Here is a 20,453-nt window from a genome sequence, read left to right as displayed (position 1 = left end):
GCTACTCTACATCCTTGGTACTGAAGCGTTACCAACATTTACACAGGTTACCAAATTAGGTTTAATTTCCTGGTACAATTCACTGCTTTTTGAAAATGCTGGCTTAAAACCATTCCCCTTCTTCTCCCACCCCACAGGTATGCCTGCCCTCTGCCCAGCCCGCTCCTCTCAGTGGCTGCCAGGTCAGCTCTTCACAAAGCCAGGCAGTGAAGAGGACCAGGAAACTGAGGCAGCTTTAGAAAAACTAGCTTCTCACCACCTCCCCCCCAAAATGTGTTCTCTATTGTTTTTTTCTCTAAAAAGGTGAGCCAAGTTGGTGCCCTGAGCAGGGTGGCAGTATGTGCAGTTGCACAGAACAATGGATGGAGATGCTGCTATGCCTTAAGGGTGCAAGGTAGCAGCAGCAGTAGCTAGAACAGGTATTGCTGTCCAAAAAACTGTATCACAGACCCATGCCTTAATAAAGTAGAGTTTAACACTCCTTTTGCAAAGGTTTTGATGACTAAACAAGTGGCAAGACCAGGTACAAAGACTACTTGTCCTCCTTTGTCATAATGATTGATGATAATGTTAAAGTTAATGGTACTTTATTCACCCATCAAAATATTATCCCCCCCAGGGGGGTACAATGTGGCAAAGATAAATGAGAAAACGAGAAGTCTAGCACTGTATATTTGCTTCTGAAGGCTCCTGATTTATGCTGCACAGGAGGGATGCCTTGCACCGAGCTGATGTGTGGCAGTCATGCATCTGTTCAGTGATTTCAAATAGTTCAAAGACAGCTGCCCACTTCATCAAAAGCACCTGCATGTCCACTAGGAGTATGAAAGGCCACATATATATATATAAAACAAAACTGCATGAAAAATAACTGTTAAGGGTACCGCATCAGGTTTTGTAACAGATTATTTTGTGAACACAGGAGTCTGGGAAAAGCACAATTATTAGGATTTTAAAATACTAGTCATGTTTTTTCACTAGTGATGAGCAATTAGAAACTTCAGAGATTTTAAAGAAGCACAAAGAAGCAACTCATGTTGAATTCCAAAAATCTTTCCCCCATAGTATTGGCATGAAATGAGATTTAAAAGTGAGAAAGAGATTAAGCGTAAATGCAGAATCCTCCACTACCTGAAAAGCACTGATTAGCCGGCTCCTCCCAACACTAACTTTCTTCACTTTCCCATCTCAGGAGATTTGAGGAGTTACGTGAACTTGGACAGTCAGCCTACTGGCATTGACCACCTCCAAGGTTACTCTCACTATAAAGAGAGGTACACTTGCAACACCTATCTTTATATTGCTAGTTATCTCCTGCACTGAGGAGCTAGGTTAATCTAACTGGTGTCAACTCAAAACCGGCTTCTAAACCATGCCCGTAGGTGTACAATAACCCTGGTCAAAGCTGGTAGGGAAACTCAACAAATCCTTATCTACAGTAGTTTCTGCACCTTAGATAAGTGTTGGTTAACTTTTTTTGGACTATAATAACCATGAGAAGGAACAACATAAAAAAGAGAATGAAAGATCTATAAGAGATGCCTAAAGGCAATGAAAAATGCAGTCTGTGTGAACTATTCAAATAGATCCAGTCCTCACTGCTCAGCAGCCAGGAGGCCCATTTATCTTGCATTAGGGTTTTATGGTGTGCTTTTGCCTTGAGCAGGACTTTTGAGCTGTGACTATCTGAACAGGGAAGATTTAAATTTAAAAAAGAGAGTGATTGTAAATGTGTCGTTTAAGTACTTTACAAATGCTATCGCAAAAGGTAATACAATTCAGAAACGGCCTCTTTTCAATTAGTACAGAAGGTAGAAGCCAGGTGAGTCCACTCCAATGTTTTAAAGATGTGGCATAGCTAGCAGGGGAGCATCCCTCCATAAAGCACAGTATGTAAAACATGAGCCCCAGCTTGCCTATCCACCAGTTCACCCATTGCAGTCCTTACTGGCATTGTCCAGGGACATCTCAAACGAGTCAAGTGTAATGTATGCTCTAGTGTGCATAAGATTAGATTTCACAAACCAAAATGTATAAATAAGACTTGTGTTGATTTTTAGTGTCTAAGAGACCTTGTAGGTCTTTCAGCCATTTGCTATGCCCCAAAACTGAGATTATCAGATCTTTTGGGGCACCTCAGAAGTGGCCTTTCAAAATTCCAAGCTTACATCCATATTTTCCACATGCAGTTCACACAGGGCACTTCTTGGAAAGAGTCGGGACTGATCCCTAATTAGCAGTTTCTTATTAACAATGACAATAACAGAAATTACCCCCCAGGAAATAAGTGCTCCATGAAAGAGCATATTTAGTCAGCCCAAACCTGGACACAGAAGGAGCACCTCACTAGGAGGATATATCCTCACTATTTTTATAAAAAAGAATCCCATGTTACATCTGTCATACCATATAAGCCATAAGCCTTCAAAATGACTGCAAATCAGGAATTAAAACCGGCACTCACCCTCCGTAACTTCAGTCTGCACTGCTGATGATAAAACTATGCATCAGCGCTAGAAACCATCCCTGTTAAACGTCCCGTTTCATGCCAGAGGGCCAGAACACGTTTTCTCTCCCTAAACCCAGGAGACAGCAGGGTAGTAAATGGTGCTGGGTATAAAGCCAAATACCAAAAGGCATCACAGGAAAAATACATGGGTAGGATCTAGATGCATTGGTCTCACATGCACGATAAAGCTCTGGCTGCTGCAGCAGGCAGTGCTGAGAGCCTGTCACAGCTGGAAGGTATTGGTCCCATGGCCCGATTTCCTCTCCAAGTACCAGTCCCCGCCTTTTGTTTGCTATTTAATAAAGGCATTTCAGTAGTTACCCATCTCAAGTGAAAGACGAGGAGAGGTAATACATCAGTCCTTCTGCTGAACCATACTAGCAGAGCATTAGCATCTAGAGGATTGAAAAGTCTCAACGTGTGTTACCCTGTTTAACCTCTCTGCTAAAGACACTCTAAGAAGAAATCTGTGATGGGCAGCGCTCAAGAAACCGCAGAATCAGCTCAGAGAGAATTTGCTGCGATGACTACCTGAAAACAGCTAGTGAAGGCACCCCAAAAAACCATGAAGACATCACCTGAAATGTTCCCTATCCTTTGAGATGATTCCTTTTGAACAACAACAAAAAAAAACCAACCAAAAAAACCCAAAAAAAACCCACCACAGCTTTCAGTGAAGGTGGTTGTTCTCTTTCCTCTTCCCCCCCTCCCAAATAAGAGACCAAATCATTACCAGCTACTACTGCAGCTGGCATCAGTGAATCTAAACCGCTTTATCCCAGTTAAGCATAAAGGAAATAAGCCGTAGCTTTTGTGTAACATTTGTAGAGTGACTCCTAGCATACAATTTTTCTGTGATCTCCACTTTCCATACCCTTACAACTTTCTCAACCTTCTCTTCCATCCCAGGTTATGTGGACGTAAACATAGATGAGCCAAAAAATACCAAATTCTCTCAGATTTCAGAAAAGTTAAATATACTATGTAATTTTACCAAGAAACCCAGGTATGAGAACTTAAATCAAGTGTAGCATGCAGCTGAAGATGTGAATCCGTATCTTCCATTCTTTATATGGTACAACATCACAGATATTTCTCCATTTGTAATTCAGCAACAGCACAAAAATGCAAAGCTAGGCAGCAGACTGTATGTTTGAGGTTGACAGGCCTCTAGCATAAGGTAGCCCCCTTTTCCTATCCCCTTTCCACCCCAAAACCCTCGCTCTTCAAGTCAGGTATGCTGCCTATGTCCTGGAACAGGAACCAAGGATGTGGAAAGCAATTCTGCCGTTCTCCCCAAAGAGCAGTGCTTTGCCCCAGAATCTCTTGCAATGACAACACATCACAGAGTGCACACACCAGCCCCCAAAGGATGCCAGCCTTCCTACAATCCAGATGTGCTCTGTGTCCATGAGCTGGCATGTTTCCCATGTGATGTTCTAGACATTGGAGCAACTTGATTTTCTTATGGCAAGTTGGCGGGGGCGGGAGGGGGGAGCAGAATTCCCCTCCTCTGCCTTCTGATCAATGTGTAAATCTCCAGGTATGCTGTACCAATGATGAGATTGTGTCACAGGAAGAACAGAACCAGCATGGACTGGGAACAGCACACTGGCTTGCACCAAAGGCCAAGCAACAAAAAAGCAGGACTACCTAAAAAGTCCAAGAGAAACAGGTGATCTGTCTCCTACTCATAGGTACTTACATTTATTGTCAAGGTATATTGTCATACAAACACCATCCCACACACATACACCTGTATATTTAAAATGCTGCTCCTTGTCCACAAGTTTTTTCCCAGGAAAGACTCATCTACTGGGCAGGTATGTACAGACTGCACCATCATCGCTCACTGCCAGGGCTCCTATGAATAAAGTCACACTAATTTTTCATATTTATTAAAGCAAATAAATATATAAATCACAGCTCCCATTTTTTTTTTCTGTGATGGACCATAAATTCCTCTGTCATGAATTTATTTATTTGACATCGGCAACCTTGCTATGACTTACATTCTCCCAGCAAGGATCCAGCAGTAACAAATCAGGGGGAGTTCACTTGTTTAGATGAGAAGCAACTTGCCACCACCTCTACCACAAACATCATACTCCTTTAAACTTAAAACGACTAGAAGGCCTCAGCGATCAAGAGAGAACCACCACGCGTTACAGGCAGATCCTAGGTAGGCAGATGAAAAGAGCTCCGTACAGTTTCATTAAAAACAGCAAAGCAACACTTTAATGAAACAGTGTTCATTAGAATTGAAAACATTTAATATCCTGGTATGCAGCAATACCAGGGCTACAACTAAAACCTGCTGCAGCCTGTCAGCTTTCTACGCTTAAGTGCAAAGTACATTTCTGCACCCTTGTCAGTGTTAAGCACACGCATCAGTCCTGCACAAAGCCTGTTCCAAGCTTCGGAGACATCAAAGCAGTGCAGTTACCCACCACCACTCCAGCACTGCCTTTCACGCACTAGATGCCCTGTCAGCACAGGGCAAGTTGGGACAGCCTCTGGCACCGCTCAGGAAGAACAGGAGCTTCCTCTGCATGACACAAAAAAGGAGACCTTGGCAGGATGTAACATGGATGCAGACAAGTCCATCTGACCTAGTTCAAATAACAGGAAGGGGTACAGCCTCCTTAACCAATTTAAATCTAATGCATACAACGCTACTGAACATTCCAGACATCTGAAGCAGAGCATTTCTCTGCCCTCTCAAGATACTCTGTAGTAGAAAAGTTGTAGGCAGTGAATTCAGCTATGGCCACCAAGGGTTTGCAGGCTTATGTAGGACCACAGTACCCCAGTCCTAGGAAAGCACCATGCAGATGTGCTGTATACATCATCCTCTCTTGCTGTTACTCTCAGGAGACCATGGTGAAGTTCTTTACCAAAAAGAAGGCTGTGGGAAAGGATCTGACCCATGAAGAGAGAGAGTTGTGTTTAGCAGCGGGCAAGGCTGCTGACCCAAAAAGAAATCATAGGGCATGGGAGAAGGAATGAATTTGGGGTGGAGCGCGGTGGGATATTCTGAGCCTATTACACGTTTTCAGTCAAAAGGAAAGGACTCACCAGACGTAGACAAAGGTGGCTTGCAATGAAGAGGTGAAAAATGAAAGGACTGTATTAGAAGTGAGATAGGGAAAGGGATAGATAGAATCAGAGACCAAGGCAGCTACGGGAAGAATTTGTGGTGTGAAGGAACAGGCTAGGGGAAAGGAGCAGTTGAAGCTCATAAGCAGCAAAGTGTGAAGGCTTGCAAGAAGATACTCACCCTTGCAGAGACAGCAAACTGGTAAGTGAATACTATCCACAAGGTGATTCTTTGCTTCTATAGTCTTGATGATACGACAACTGATCTACAGATGTCTAAAGCAACAAAACTAGTAATTCCTCTACTGTCCAATCATTGTGTTGAAACATCAACATACACTTCAGAGCAACCTCTATTTTCTCTTGTTCTTGTCTTTTTGCCTTCTTAAGCACATTGGACAAACAACAAATGGCTCAAAAGTGATGAGATCTATTTAAACGAAAAGTCATTAAACATTGGTAGACTGAACAATGCTCCTTGGAACAAGGAGCCATAATTATTTTCCTCCTTTGAATAACTCACAGCAGATAAAGATGAAAGACCTACTACATTTTCAGGAAATTTATTACTACTTACTTAGTGCACAACTTAAGGCATTGAAAATGGCTAGAGTCAGGAAGTTTTAAAGTCTGTGCTCTCAAAAGCAGAACCACTTAAAACTGCCTTTTGCACATTTAGGACTAAAATAAAAGCGCACTCCATGGACTATTGATTTATTTTGGCCAAGTGAAACTTTAGAGAACACATCTCATTATAAAATGCTTGTGGATGTTCTAGTTCGTGGTTCATTTACAGATGATTATAGCACTGTTATTTCATACATCAGTGCTTTGTAATAAACAAAAGCTTGCCCTGGAGGGGCTTCAGTTTAATCGACATTTCTTCCAGTTAAGTTCTGTTTGAAGATGGTGAGAAACTGCAGGAACTCCCTCAAGGACAATAGGCTTACAAGGACAGCCTATCAATTTTGTGAAAGCCTACAGGTCAGTTTGCCCATGTGAGGCCAAATGATGAGTTCTCCTCCCAGTAAGAGGATTTGCAAGGCTACAGTGTGTCTCATCATTTACCCGCTTCTTTGAAAACCAGGATTCACAGGGTCATTTCAAATGGCTGAAAGTGACATTTGACAGATGTCACATCAACTCACATTTCACATGAGCTCCCAAACTGACTACCTTTATGCTTCACAAGTTGTTGAGATTATTCTCCCAAAAAAACTTTTAAGATTTTTCACTAATGCCCACATAGTGCAGAGTGCTGCTGTAGATTAGGCAGTTCTCATGCTTTTTAGCTGGTAGAAATCGCCGTGGAGAGCTACTGCACAGCTGCAGTGTGTGACTCCTGTTCCAGCGTGTTGGGGTGCCAGGAGTGGTGCCGGCACATGTCATCTGTCCTTAGCACAGCAGGGAGATAATGCCCTGAGAGATTTTACCTAGGGTTATAAACTGCAGTGGGGATGAGTCACAAGGAAAGAGCCACCCTGGCTGACATGCTCCATGATCTAGGGCAAGACATCTCTCTGTAAAAGTACAGCAAAAAAGACTTGATCACCTTTTGTTAAGTGTTTTTACAGCCTTGGACAAGAGGAATTACATAAATATGAAGGATTCACTCTATAATTAACATATGCACTGTCCTTTAAAAGCACTTCACACCACTAAAAGTCTAAAGAGTGCACCTGGACAATTATTTTTACATCACTGTAGGGTTTTAAAATTTTATCTTCTTTAATTTCCAGTGAAAGCACTCCTCCCATATTCATTCACTATTTAATTTTAGTTGCAATCTAAGTGCTATTTCTAAGATGTAATAGATTTGAAAGTTAAGTGGCTCCCTACCACACAACAGCATAAATCATGGAAAAAATAAACCCAACAAAATTGTAAATTCCAAATGACCGAGCTGGAAATCACAGTTCAGAATACAGGACACCCTCACAGGTCTCTGTAGACCCCTGCATTGGAGCCACAGCAAATACACACATATTTTATGGAGCAACACAAACAGCAGCTTCCAATACAAATCTCAGACAGCAAAGCCCCCAAACTCTTAATTTTCTTACATTATCCAACCACTGTTTGCCAGGTCCAGCAGAGAGAGTTCAGACTGAAATGCAAAAAACTGTAGCAAAAGAAATAATGGGAACTCACACCAAAGTACGAAGCGGTAAGGCTCTTGTTCTTCAAGCCTCTTTGGGAGCTTTCCCAAATTACTCACACGGCTGACGGTTTGCAAGGCAGGGTTGCTCTTTTTTAAACTGTTGGCCTGCCTCAAAGCCCTCTCTAAATGCAGTTTAGTAAGAGTGGATACATGCAGGCCAGCTCCATGATTGCCCAAGTTGCATTACATCCCGAATCAGCTAGCAGTAGCTTTCAAGCAAGTCAGGAGACGAGACGGAGTTTTATTCAAACCTCTCCATGGTTTTTATACCACTATGTGTGTGCACACCCAAAGCGCAACTGAAGGTGAGGGCTGAAAAGGTCTCAAGAGTTTTCCTGTCCAGCTCCCCAGCGATATAAACACAGGTACATGGAAGAGATCATGTACTCAAACTGTATCCTCAACTAGTACCAGCAACAGCAAATGCCTGTCCTGGAACACTTTGTAGCTCCTTCTAAGTGTCTGAAATTGGGCAGCAGAAATTGTGTCCCCAGAAAGCACCATTATACACAGTCACTACATCTGTGCCTTTGATGTATAAGTTTAGTATAATCTCTAGCACCATACAGATGTTTTATATATATTCACAATAACTTGCTTTTGAAAAGCAGGAACAAGTTGAAAGTTTCATAGAAATGCCTTCACCCTATGCATCTAGTTTTCTCATGAGTCCATATCTGCATTCTCACTCTGCTATGGTTGGATTCAAACAGCTTAAACAGCTTCCAGCGATGCCACATCACGTGTTAAGCGTTACACTGAGCAGTCGGAAGCAAAGATGTAAAGAGGAGGAACAGGAGGTGCCACTTGGCTGGAAAATGAGCCAGGAATCAGAAGCCAGTCAGGGAAACAAATTGACTTCTGCTGAAGAGGTGGGTTTTTTATTAAAAGATTAAAAAAAGCAGATTGTCTGGCTGAAAAATGAACAGGTGGTGACTCTACTTAAATTCTGTTTTGAAGCATAGCCCAGGTTCAAGAATGAATAGAAATGATTGCTGAACTGTAAAAACATAGCATCAGCATCAGCATCAGTTATACCCATCAGAATAACAACTCACTGTGAGTCTTCGCCTTATAGTTACACCGAGACACGGTGATATGAGGAAGTCTGTTGCAGCAGACAGATGTCTATAATGAAAGTCACAGACAACGACAGGTTGTGGCCTGATGCTAAATTTCACCGAGCTGATCTCTGTGAATTCAAATGGGCCTTAAAGGATATCTCTTTCCAAAACTCTTCGTATGGAGTGAGGGATGGCGAGTCGGTGCCTGTGCTTTTCTTCTAACAGGACAATGCTATGGATCTATGGTAAGATCAGCAGTGGGGGAATTTGTGTCAAAGTGATGACCCAAATATTCAAGATGAGATTTAAGTGACCTGCCAAAACCCTCCATCTAAAAAATAGGATTCCCATGCACAAACTGGACTGGCTAGAGGAGATTTTTGTCTTAAAACATCAGTCTGATCAGTTGTGAAATAAGATGCCCAACGCCTTAGCCAGTGGCCACATGATTCACGATCTCAGCAGACAGATACACGGGTTGAGTAAGGGAAGACTGTGCATGATGGACCAGCAGGCACTGAGTCTTTCTAACCACCAAGGGTCACTGTTGATTCACTCAGATGAGGAAGTACTGGGGGGAGAAAGTACTTTTGATTATAATAACAAGAAACTGACTGTCTGAGAAAGCCCTCCAATCCCTAAGGTGCCTGTCAATGCTTGATGCTCTTCTGGGATACTTCCCATGGCAACAGCACTCCTGACTGCAGCTCACAACCACTGAGACAGGGTGCACGCTGGTTGCAACTGCCCTTCAGTTACAAATTTCTCCTCAATCATTTGCATCTCACTCCAAAACAAAGTGTGCTAGCAAGATCCTTAACTTAGACATGCTCACAGACACCGACAGCAACTTGTTGACAGTGTCTGACCTGTCATCCCCAAGGCATATATTAACCATTAGCAAATCTCAACCTGGAATCTCTAAACATTCATCTTTCTTTGTACAGGCTAACAAGGGGTCACAGGACCCTCCTCTCTGTTGCCACAGATAAGGACAATTCCCTATATTTTTTCCTTGGGAATAGCCTCTTCTTGGTTTCTGACTTTTCCTCCTTTTAGGATAGTTCTCAAAGCTCTGTCCACTGGACTAATATCAGCCAGTTTCACTACTCAGCCTTACATTATCTTCCTTCTTGTTCAAAGAACTGCTATCATGTCATCATATCATTTAACAAAGGAGGAAAAGATGATTTTCAGCACCAATTTACTGTATCTCAGGCCCTCTGTCTTCAAATGTCAGGGGGAGAGAACGAACTTCAGTGTTAACGAGACAATGGGCTAACGCACGCAGCAGAGCCCTGCATTACCTGAGAAGGCAGCAGCACATCTTATATACGTGTAGCATCTCAGCTTTTTTTCCTTTTTGAAAAGGAACAGTGTGCAGCCAGAAACCACCCAAATAAGACTAATTTACACACTCTGGAATAATCCAGCTGCTATACTGCAGCTTCGCATCTGCAATTGCATGCTGCAGTCTGCACAGGCTCTGCAAACATTAATTAGGCTTCAGGATATCTCGCGCCTACAAAGACTCCAGCTGCAGTTTGCTCACACCAGGCTGGGGAACTGGGCAGGATGCCCTGCAACAGCAGCTCCAGGTTGAGCCACACCTGGATATCAACACTGTAAAGGTGAGAGAAGCATGTGGGAGAGCTCCAAGCAATCCCTGCTGTCACTGAGGCAGAGGAAGCAGCACGTGAACCAGGGAAAGGAATCAACCACCAGCCACGGAGAGAGACAGGCAGGTGAATGAAGACAAAAGCATTTTTAAAAAGCTTGTACAGAGCAGAAAGGGTTGCGGGAAAAGCAAACTAAAATTTAAGAATACAGGGAGGGAGCAGGAAATTGCAACTGGCTGGGCAAAGGCAGGGAAACTGATAAGAAAATACTGTGTTTGATGGGGTCAGGAGAGAAACTTTAGGTTGAAGGTACACAAAAGTTGCTAAGAGATCAAGGGCACAGGGACTGAGGCAGAGCTATAGGAAAAGGGGCCTGACACTGTCTGTAGGGCCACACTGCAAAAAGGCAGGCTTGGAACAAGAATAACCTAGAAAAAGAGGCAAAAGAGGTTGCTCTTGGGAAAACAGGCATATGCACAAATCCTGCGCTCCAGTAAATATCCACCTCCTGAGCGGGGTGAGTCTTACTGCCTCGCTGCTATCAAACTCCTGTGCAACCTGCTGGCAAAGCATCCCAAAAAGAGCACTCAGTTATATAATGATGAACAAGTTACAGAATTTGTGTCTTACACTTCTGTGGATGCGAAGTCACTCATATGGGCCTCCATCTCCACCAGAAGACAAGTGGCTAACTCAGCTGCAGGTAAAGGCAGGCAGTATCAGCTTCTAGGAAACCTGCTGCAGGAATTGGTGTTAGTGCATACGCAGCCACCTGGGATCATTAGTCAATCAGGAAGATTGGCTGGATGAATATTCAAAGCCCAATACTCAGAGGACAGCAGGTAACCCAGCCTCCTTTGCTGTAAATCTTCAGAAGGAGTATGAAGGCAGCAAACTATCTTTAACTCTTCATATTAAATTACACATTCATTAATTACATTAAATATTTCCTGCACGTTTTCGCTATAACTTAACGTCATTCATTTGCATCTCTGTTGAATTAGGGCACAACTTGGTCAGGCACAAAAATCCCATTTACCCAGCAATGGCGTGATAGCTGCTTCACTTGAGATCACCCCTTACGAAAAGGTGTGGCATGTTAACGCTGGGGCTTCAGCCCCTGCCCTCCACACATTCACGTGCTTGCTTAACGCCGAGGCCCTCCATGGCCATTAACAGGGCTGCTCATGGGAGGAAGCCAGACCCACGAGCATGGGCCATATTAAAGCTTAGCTGAGGGGGGGGGGGGGGGGGGGGGGAAGGATCAGTTCTGGGGAGCCAGGGCCAAGCAACTGCAAGATAAAACAAATACGGAAGTTTACTCTTGAATCTCATACAGACTCACACCTACAGTGCAAGTGTTGGAACTTCCCTCTCCAGGGGCAGTCAGCCGCCACAACTTCGCGTCCTGAAATGGAGCGAGGAGCTGTGGGTCAGCACCTTCCGCTGACCCCTGCTATAGCGTCAGGGCTGCACCGCACACACGTCTGCGGAACTGCTCGGCTGGGATTCAGAATGGCTCAGTAACAAAACAGGGCTTGAAAAGCAACTCTGAGCCCGATGATTAAGCATGTAGACAATAAACGTTCCTTTAGGAAATGACAAAATAAAGTGTGAGCAAGAAAAGTGCAGAGGTTTAATTAATTTGTATCCATTTACTGATGGCAGACTATTCGCACCATGCCAGGAGCCTCCCTTCCATTTAACAGTACAAGAAAGGCAAAGTATTTCTGACCTACTGACAAGGTTGTAGCTGACACCTCAAGCATAGTGGACCTAAGTAAAGAAAGGGAAAATATTACTGTGGTTGTTACCACAAAGACTTGAAAGGCCGTAGTCAGCAGCACAGCAATACTCTGAAACGTATGCTACGGAGGGACTGTCACCATAAAAGTTTCAGCTGTAAATATTGTCTCTGCAGTAGCAGAAAATGTTTTGTGTTCATTGTCCTAATTGAATTTAAAAAAAAACCAAACATCAATCAGTCAGACTATATACATATACACACAAACACGCACACACATAAATCTTTCATCACTTGGGAATGTTTCCAGCTTTCAATGTCATGTCTTGAATTAACACTGCAGATCATCTCTCTCTCTGACCTACCCCAAAGCTCCAGCAGATTGTGCGGCACTTGTATTAGCACCCACCTGGGATGGACAGAAGGGGAAGGCGGCGAGGGAAAGACAGCAAGGGGCACAGCAAGCTCACAGACCATTTGACTCTCTCACCAGCTGCTGCCACCCAACTTTTGCACAAGACTGAACTAAATTCTGCCTTCACAGTCATACATGCACAACTCAACCTCACTGTGAACGGTTCACATGCACATGAGGACAAAATTGAGTCCAAAGTGATACAGAATGGCTGTGCCAGTCACTGGAAGAAAATTCCCAGCTACACAGTGCTGAAAGCTACATTTGAAAAACACATCGGCCACCCAGACCTAGGTGCTGTCATCCATCCAGTCCCCTACTGTCATGATCAGCTGTTCTGTAACTGGCTGCACCTTGCCGTGAGATGGTTATCAAAACACATCTGAAAACAGAAGATCAATGAAGATACAGAGCGGGCAGCTTCTGCCTCTGCAGCAACATTCATCAGCTGCAGCGCAGAAACGCACACCAATCATTTTATATAACAGTCACCTTAACAAGGCTTTATCACAGCATCCCTATCTCTTGATGTCAAAAGACACACTGACAACCCAAATATCCTTTATATAGCCACAGAGACATCAGCCTCAGACAATATTTGATTCTGCTAACATTATCTCTTAAGCTTATTTTGGATTTCACAACACATCTACACTAGAAATGCAAATACCTAGCAACGTTATCAGCCGTCCTGGTGGATGCTACCATGCTGCTTTCTGTGGAGGGATGGGAGGAAGGGAAGAAGTCCCAGAAACAACACTTGCTTTAAGGCTCTGAAGCAGTCAGAAAATCTTTCTGACAAAACCCAGTGAAATGTGCATCTACTTGGAAGAATGAAGGCTTAAGTCCCCACCTCCCAGCGCAGACTACTTATAAAATTATGCCCCAGCATTTATTTGTAGGATTATGGGAGTCCTGAAGCAGGCATTAATGGAAGACTTCTAACTTGGAGAGCAAAAAACAGAGCACAAACAGCATCTCTTTGCTATTCTGTTTCAACATGTCTACATCTTGTCTTTCCTTCTGTAAGATGTTTGTTTCTCCAGGGTAAATCAAACTTCAAGCTCCGTTCAGCTCATGGACCTTCCACAGGATCATCAATAAAGGCTTATGCATAACGAGTCATCTTAACTACTGGATCATGCCTGCTTTAGGACCAGAGTACTACTATACTTATATCCTTAACACATTTCCAGGTCATTAAGGTAAAGAAATTAGGAAGAGCATCTTACTGAAATCCCTGTGAAAACTAGACATAGCGACCATTCATTCAGGGCCCTACGATGCAGACACATGTTCTTTCTAAATAAAAAGATCACCGAATCTGTTCACAAAGGCCTTGTATCAGCCACTGGGAACTGAAAACTCTACGCCATTTAAAGGCAAATGCATCTGAACAAGAGAAATTTGAGAGCAGAAGCTGCTAAGCACAAGCCCCTGTTTCCCCAGCAGAGTGTTGGGTGTTACTTGAGGCCACGCCGACGCACACCAAAGCGGGTAAATGCCTGTGCTTACGGACTGCCTGTCAGAAAAAACTTACTGCTGGTTATCTCCTGGGCCAAATTTGGATTTGGAAAATGACAAAGCAGAAGTGAGCAGTCAATACCCCAGAAGATTTGTGAATGAGAGAGACAGTTATAAGCCCAGATAGACTTGGGGGAGCCATGTAAATGTATTACAAGCACCAAGATTTATATTAATGCCTGGAGCTGACAAGGTCTCTCTTCTTATTTAATTGCCCACTCATGACTAAGTTAAGAGAGTCCACGTGGGACCATGACGTAAAGATGAGTAGCTCTGTCTAGCCTCAACACTGAACGCAATACAACACTAATATAAAGAGCAAATCTCCCAAGCACAGATCACTATATTATCAAGCATTTGCTGACAGCTAAAATAATTCAATTTAGGGTGGAAATATACCTCGCAGTGCACAGACGGACTGGCCTCTGCACACTAATCTGGCAATAATCTTGCTAGGAAATTTGCTACTGAAAACTCTTCCCTTCCTTTTTGATAAATGCAATCTTGTGCTACTTACATTTGTTGAAAATGCTGCTGTAGAGATTCCTGCCCAACTTAAAGCTACAATCACAATAACTCCTATGATTCTCTCCGTTGCCATGTCCTCCCCATTCTCCTGTGTTCTTCATATCCATTTATTGCCTCTGACTTGACTGCAAGCTCTTTAGGGCAAGGCCTCCTGGATAATAAGCCTTTGTGTAATACATTATTGATGTCCATGCGGGCTTCTAGGCACAGCTGTGATACAAATCCTAAATGACAGTGGTAAGACAACTACTGGCATGAGCTTAAAAGCCAAGCTGAGCCCTTTAGAAAAGTCTGGCCTCAGTGATAAATTTAGGTTTTTAAATAACCCATAGTCCCAGAGCATTCGAGTGACTCATCTACACCAATTAATTTATTCTTACAACACCTAGACTAGACAGGGAAATCTAAGCTCCCTCACTTCATGACTTTGGGATACTGAAGGATGTGCAAAGAGAAGGACTTAATGCAAGATCCGCAGCCTTTCATCTTAGCCATGAGATTATGTTTTCTCCCTTTGGGATCGACAGCCTGACTCCTGATCTCAAGTCACCCAACATCATGCTTAACACATCCTCCCAACATTTAAGAAGCAGTATGAACGAGCTGCCTCCAAAGAGCAACATCCCTTCTTAAGCTTATGAAACAAGGTCAATGAAAGTTGGAATAAGCAGGTGTTACCCTCCGCTATCCAAAAGGGATAACACATTTAAAATGTGTGTTACTTAAATCGTATATGGGTAGGTGTGAGCAAAAACTTCAGATACACAGTATACATGTAATATTGGGAGAGATGGGATCCAAAACATTTATTTTTCATCTTTAAACCATATTAAGTCTCTTCCTGACACTGCAAAAAAGAAATGAACCTCTCAATTTATCCTCACAGCACAGTATTAAGCAGAAAAGTTTTAGCTCTGCTTTACAGATGAAAAATTGACATATATTGACTTAACTAAACATAAAAGAGTGAAACATCCAACAAATCAAACAGCCCATCTGGCTGAGTACTTTTTGATGCTATGTAACAAGATGAAAAAGCAAATAACCACTGAAACACACATCAGGCAAATGCCTATGTGGGAACAGCCAGGAGCGCTGTGCAAAGGCTGGGCAGCCTTGACCCTCAGCCCTTTGCCCAAGTCTTCGACCTGGGTCCAGCTGCCACTCTCCCATCGACCTGACCCAAGCCTACCATTTTTTCAGTCCTATTTCTGAACGGAATTATAATGATATTTCCTTTCTCTCTTGCCCATCTAGATGCTAAATTCTTCAACATCACTTACAGCATGTTTGTACGAAACACAGTGAAATGAAATCCCCACCAAGAATGAGGCTATCAAGCTGGGTCATGGCAAGGATGATCATGGCTTCAAAAGCAAAGTGACAGTAGAATCACCCAGTTCTCACAACTACACGGGTGCATAATTACAGTTTATAGCGTATTTGTGCAGTCCAGGTGTTTGCCCAAACATCTGAGGATTAATTATAAGCACTGCATTAAGACAGCCTCGCCTGCACCCCCATTAAGACCGCATATGAGTGCTATGAAATACTACGGCGCTTTGCAAGAAGGAACTGGCATTTGCAGAGAGCAAGCACGGGTAACGTGCAAGGCATCACTATAATCGGGCATCTCGTAACCGCTGCGGGGCACATTAAGCCATGTCAGTGAAGACACAGCCACAACGATACTGTGATGTGACCTCCAAACCCTGCACTACCTTCAGCCAGCGCCAGCTTAGTTTTGTGCCAATTTTGGATGTAGAACTCATGGCTTGAACTTAATGAAGTTACACGTTAGCTCTGTCGTTTCCTTGAACACAATGAACACCTTGGAAGAGGAAAACGAACTCAAACATAAAACAGAGATCCCCTTTACTGGCAAAATCTATGTGAAAAATAACTCTGGGATAGAAGAGAGCCTCCTCTCTTCTAGAGAGCTTCAGCTGGTACCACAAGGCTAAAATGAGTTAAGTCCAGAAAAACACAGACTATAAGAAACAATAGATTGATTGATTGCTCCGCATTTGGCCACTAAAGGCATTGAAATGGTTAACCTTGTGTGAACCCAGAAAGTTCCAGAGTGTCTGACTACACAGAAATAATACTCAAAGGAAATTTATTTTTTTAACTATAGTCTAGTGGGCCTGAAAACTGCCATTGCAGAGGACAGCCTCTTTGTAGGGGCTTCGGGCTCTTAAATCTGCCACGATGCTGAGGAAGGGAATGAAACTGGTGGACTTCCGTGGGGGGTTCACTTTCATTTATTTCTAAAACAGATGTCATTCCGGCCTCCTCCCAACTTAATGACATATTGCATTTGGACTCCAAAGTGAAGGCACAAAGCCCAGCAGAATAGGGAAGAGAAAGAAGATATGTAACAGAATTGAGAAACTAGCATTTCAAAGCAAAGCCTAACCAAACGCTGATAAAATCACTTCACCAAGGGCCTCAAAAACAAAGGGCTTCAGCTTACCAGAGAAAGCAAAACCTTGAATCATTCAAATGAAATCCTCAACCGGGCAAAGTTCACTGTGGTTTTGTCAATTATATCAACAGGGTCAGAATTAGCTTTGTTATGTGTTGAAATGCACTAACCTTATTGGGATGCTCTTCATTGTAAGGATTCCAGTTAATACTCTGAAAATCTAATCTGAATTCTGCCTCTGCACATCACAATAATGCAGTTGCAGCAACAACAGAAAAGCACAGTATCTCAGAAACCCACAACTCATCAAAACAAGCGTTTCTGCTGAAATCTTAGGGTTTCATAAAATCAAAACAATGTTGACAATATTAAAATAATATAAATACCGGATACAAGTCATTTCACCCCACAATGTTTCCAGAAGAAAGAGGTGTTTGCTCACTTTTCATTTGTAAATTACTTTCAATTATTTTATTCATTATTTTATCCATTAATTTATCAAGTATCCATACTTTTTCTCTGCATATTACATTTACACTTCTGATGTCAGAATCTAAATGAAATATTTCAGTTTTGAAAACTGAAATAAAAAAAATACAGACTCTAAGTCAAATATCTCCCTATACACACATGTGAGGCTACGGACTTTTCCTTTGTGAAGTCTTCCAACATTTTTAAGTCAGTAGGAAGCAGAATTCTTAACAAATTTTGAAAAGCCAGAAGAAACTGGCTTTCCAACCTCCACATGGCTGTTTCCACATCCCTTTGCATCCACTGATTTTAAATTAAGTTCAAGAGAAAGAAAAGTGGGCCATTTTCTGAAGGTAACAAAGAAAAAAAAATCCAGAAATGCAAATTTTAAAGGTGATTTTATTTTTTTAACTAATGGTATAACTGACTTCACACAGCAACTCTAGAAAGACACTTCAAACTTCTAGAAAGAGCAGCATCCAAGGCTCAGAAGACAGTGTGCAGTTTCCTTGAGTTGAGCAGCCCATGAAAGCTCCATGGGGAAATGTCACATTTAACAAAATAAAGCAAGCGGGCAACTGTGAAATAAGAATGCTTCATATTCAAGAAGAAAAGTTCAAATAATTAAAAAAAAAAAAAAAACCCACCACAGAAGAGTAAAGTTAACCAACTAAATTTAAAGTTTTGTGTTACGTTGCAATTGATCTGTCTCAGAGATAACAGTTTGCATCAGCTGTTGAGTAATTAGGACTGCAACTAGTAACGAGCATCTCAGCAGCTGCTGTTTTGTCCAGATACACATTGTATAAACGTCCATAGAGAAACACAACAGGGTTACCACAAGCTGCCTGTCTGAAAACACCGCACCTACACAGTCACCGCTCCCATTCAGACAGGGATTATAGCCACACAGATGGACAAGTGATCTCAGCAGACAGTATGAGATAGCACGTCGTGCTGGCAGTCAGCAGAGCCACAGCCAGAGCCGGCCCAAAGCAAACATCCCCGAGCCAGACACCAACGTGGGTGCTGAGCCCTTTAGCTGAAGGGCAGCCAGCGGAGGGCTGTGATGATGGTTAGTGGACTGGAGCATCTCCCGTATGGGGACAGGCTGGGAGAGCTGGGCCTGCCCAGCCTGGGGAAGGGAAGGCTGAGAGGGGATCTCATCGATGCACACACATCTCTCCAGGGCGAGTGCCGACAGGACGGGCCAGGCTCTTCGCAGCGGTGCCCAGCGACAGGACAAGGGGCAACGGGCACAGACTGCAGCACAGGAGGTTCCTTCTGAATGTGAGGAAGCACTTCTTCACCTTGAGGGTGACAGAGCGCTGGGCCAGGCTGCCCAGAGAGGCTGTGGGGTCTCTTTCCCTGGAGACATTCAAACCCCACCTGGACGCGACGCTGCGCACCCTGCTCTAGGTGACCCTGCCTTGGGAGGGGGGTGGACTAGAGGATCCCCAGAGGTCCCTTCCCACCCCGACCCGTCTGTGGCTCTGTGAAATCCACATCTATGAAGCTGTTCTATTGTACTTTTTATATATACACATATAAATACATACAGATAGATAGATAAATACCTAAAGAGTACAGGAAATGCATTGTGGAATCACTTAACATGAGACCCTGAAAGCTGGAATTCACTGCGCTTATGCGATTCATAAAAAGTGCAGTGAAAACGCATTAATCACTTTTTCAACAGCTTCTCCTCACTAACCCTTAGTACACGGAACTAATAATTTTTTTGCAGAATACGAGCTTTATTCATAGAAAATACATATTTATACAAATTATTAATTAATCCCTTCTCAATATCTACCATACCTGAAACATCTGGCATTTTTCTGTCTTAACAGTTCCACAGGCTTGGCATTTTAAGCAGTTAATTAAAGTAACTCCAACCGTCAACAGTACATCATGTTTTGTGCCTTTAGATGGCTGCAAATGTAATTACTAGAGACAATCCATCAATCGCTAACCCCTAACCATGTCTATTGTGACACAGAGGCTCAGAGAGGACATCCATTCCTCTGTTCCTTACCATCTCCTGCGTACTTACGCTGGTCTACAGGACTGTATAGAGCACAGAAGACTGCCGGAAAGCTCTCATGAAATATGAAGTCATCTGCTTTATACAGCTCTCAGTGGGCAGCATGCATACAGTCTAAGCAACAAGAGCCTTCTAATTCCTATTCCTTGTCAGGAAACAAACTCCTAATAAAGGGATCACATGCTGTAAGAATGCTTGATTTATTTTATTCTCTATTACCAGAGATCAAGGACTAAGGGAAGAAGGCTAAATTTGTTCCCCTGCCGAGAAAAGGTTTCCTATATGTCTGGGAACTCCTACCGTTGATCACCAAGAGAAACTAGCATATATCTTTCTACACATTTCCAGTCCAGTGTTTCAAGCAGACCTCAGCCTCTGATTTGGGCTAATCCACTGGGGTTTTTTGCACTGTTCAAGGTGAAAATCAAGAAAGGCAACCAACAAAAGTGCTGAGGAACAGTCTGGTATCCAACAGGCTGTTAAAAAAAATAAAATTAAAACAGTTCCACATTTCAAATGGGACTGGGGCTTTGCAGGGCTAGGGCTATACTGTGGATTTCAGCCCCGAGATATACTCCGGCATAAGAGTGGTGGCTCACCCAGCAAGCAGAAAGCTGGTATGGCAACAGGAGGACAACGGGGGAGAAGTCAGTGCCAGGAGCTGCCAGGTATCAAAGCAGGTCACATGCTAGAATAAAAGGTATATACTGTCCCAGAGCAGAGAGGTTAGGAGCGACGTGACATTGGCGCTATGTCCACAGGTGATGTGGAACAGTCAGACTGCTGCATTTGCATGAGTGCTAGCAGGGTACTAGGCAGATACAATATCCAGAGTCTGTAGTAG

At 43.1% G+C, this 20,453-nt stretch overlaps 1 protein-coding gene across 4 annotated transcripts in view; it reads right to left on the bottom strand.

Annotated features, from left to right (window-relative positions):
- The window catches only part of TSPAN4 (tetraspanin 4), a 436,281-nt gene that overhangs the window by 316,290 nt on the left and 99,538 nt on the right, over nt 1-20,453 (bottom strand). Inside the window, exon 3 of one of the 4 annotated variants that reach the window (XM_056354234.1) lies at nt 11,083-11,190. The exons of 2 other annotated variants lie outside the window; for them this stretch is intronic. In XM_056354234.1, the coding sequence (XP_056210209.1) occupies nt 11,083-11,120 (38 nt within the window). In that variant the 5' untranslated portion in view covers nt 11,121-11,190. The remainder of the gene's footprint in view (nt 1-11,082; nt 11,191-20,453) is intronic. One more of the 4 variants, XM_056354235.1, reaches the window with a different exon arrangement.

The sequence above is a fragment of the Falco biarmicus genome, chromosome 10 (genome assembly GCF_023638135.1).
Source record: "Falco biarmicus isolate bFalBia1 chromosome 10, bFalBia1.pri, whole genome shotgun sequence".
In the NCBI taxonomy this organism is placed as follows: domain Eukaryota; kingdom Metazoa; phylum Chordata; class Aves; order Falconiformes; family Falconidae; genus Falco; species Falco biarmicus.
Note: the sequence above shows the minus strand (reverse complement) of the source record. Positions and strands in the feature narration are given on the sequence as shown.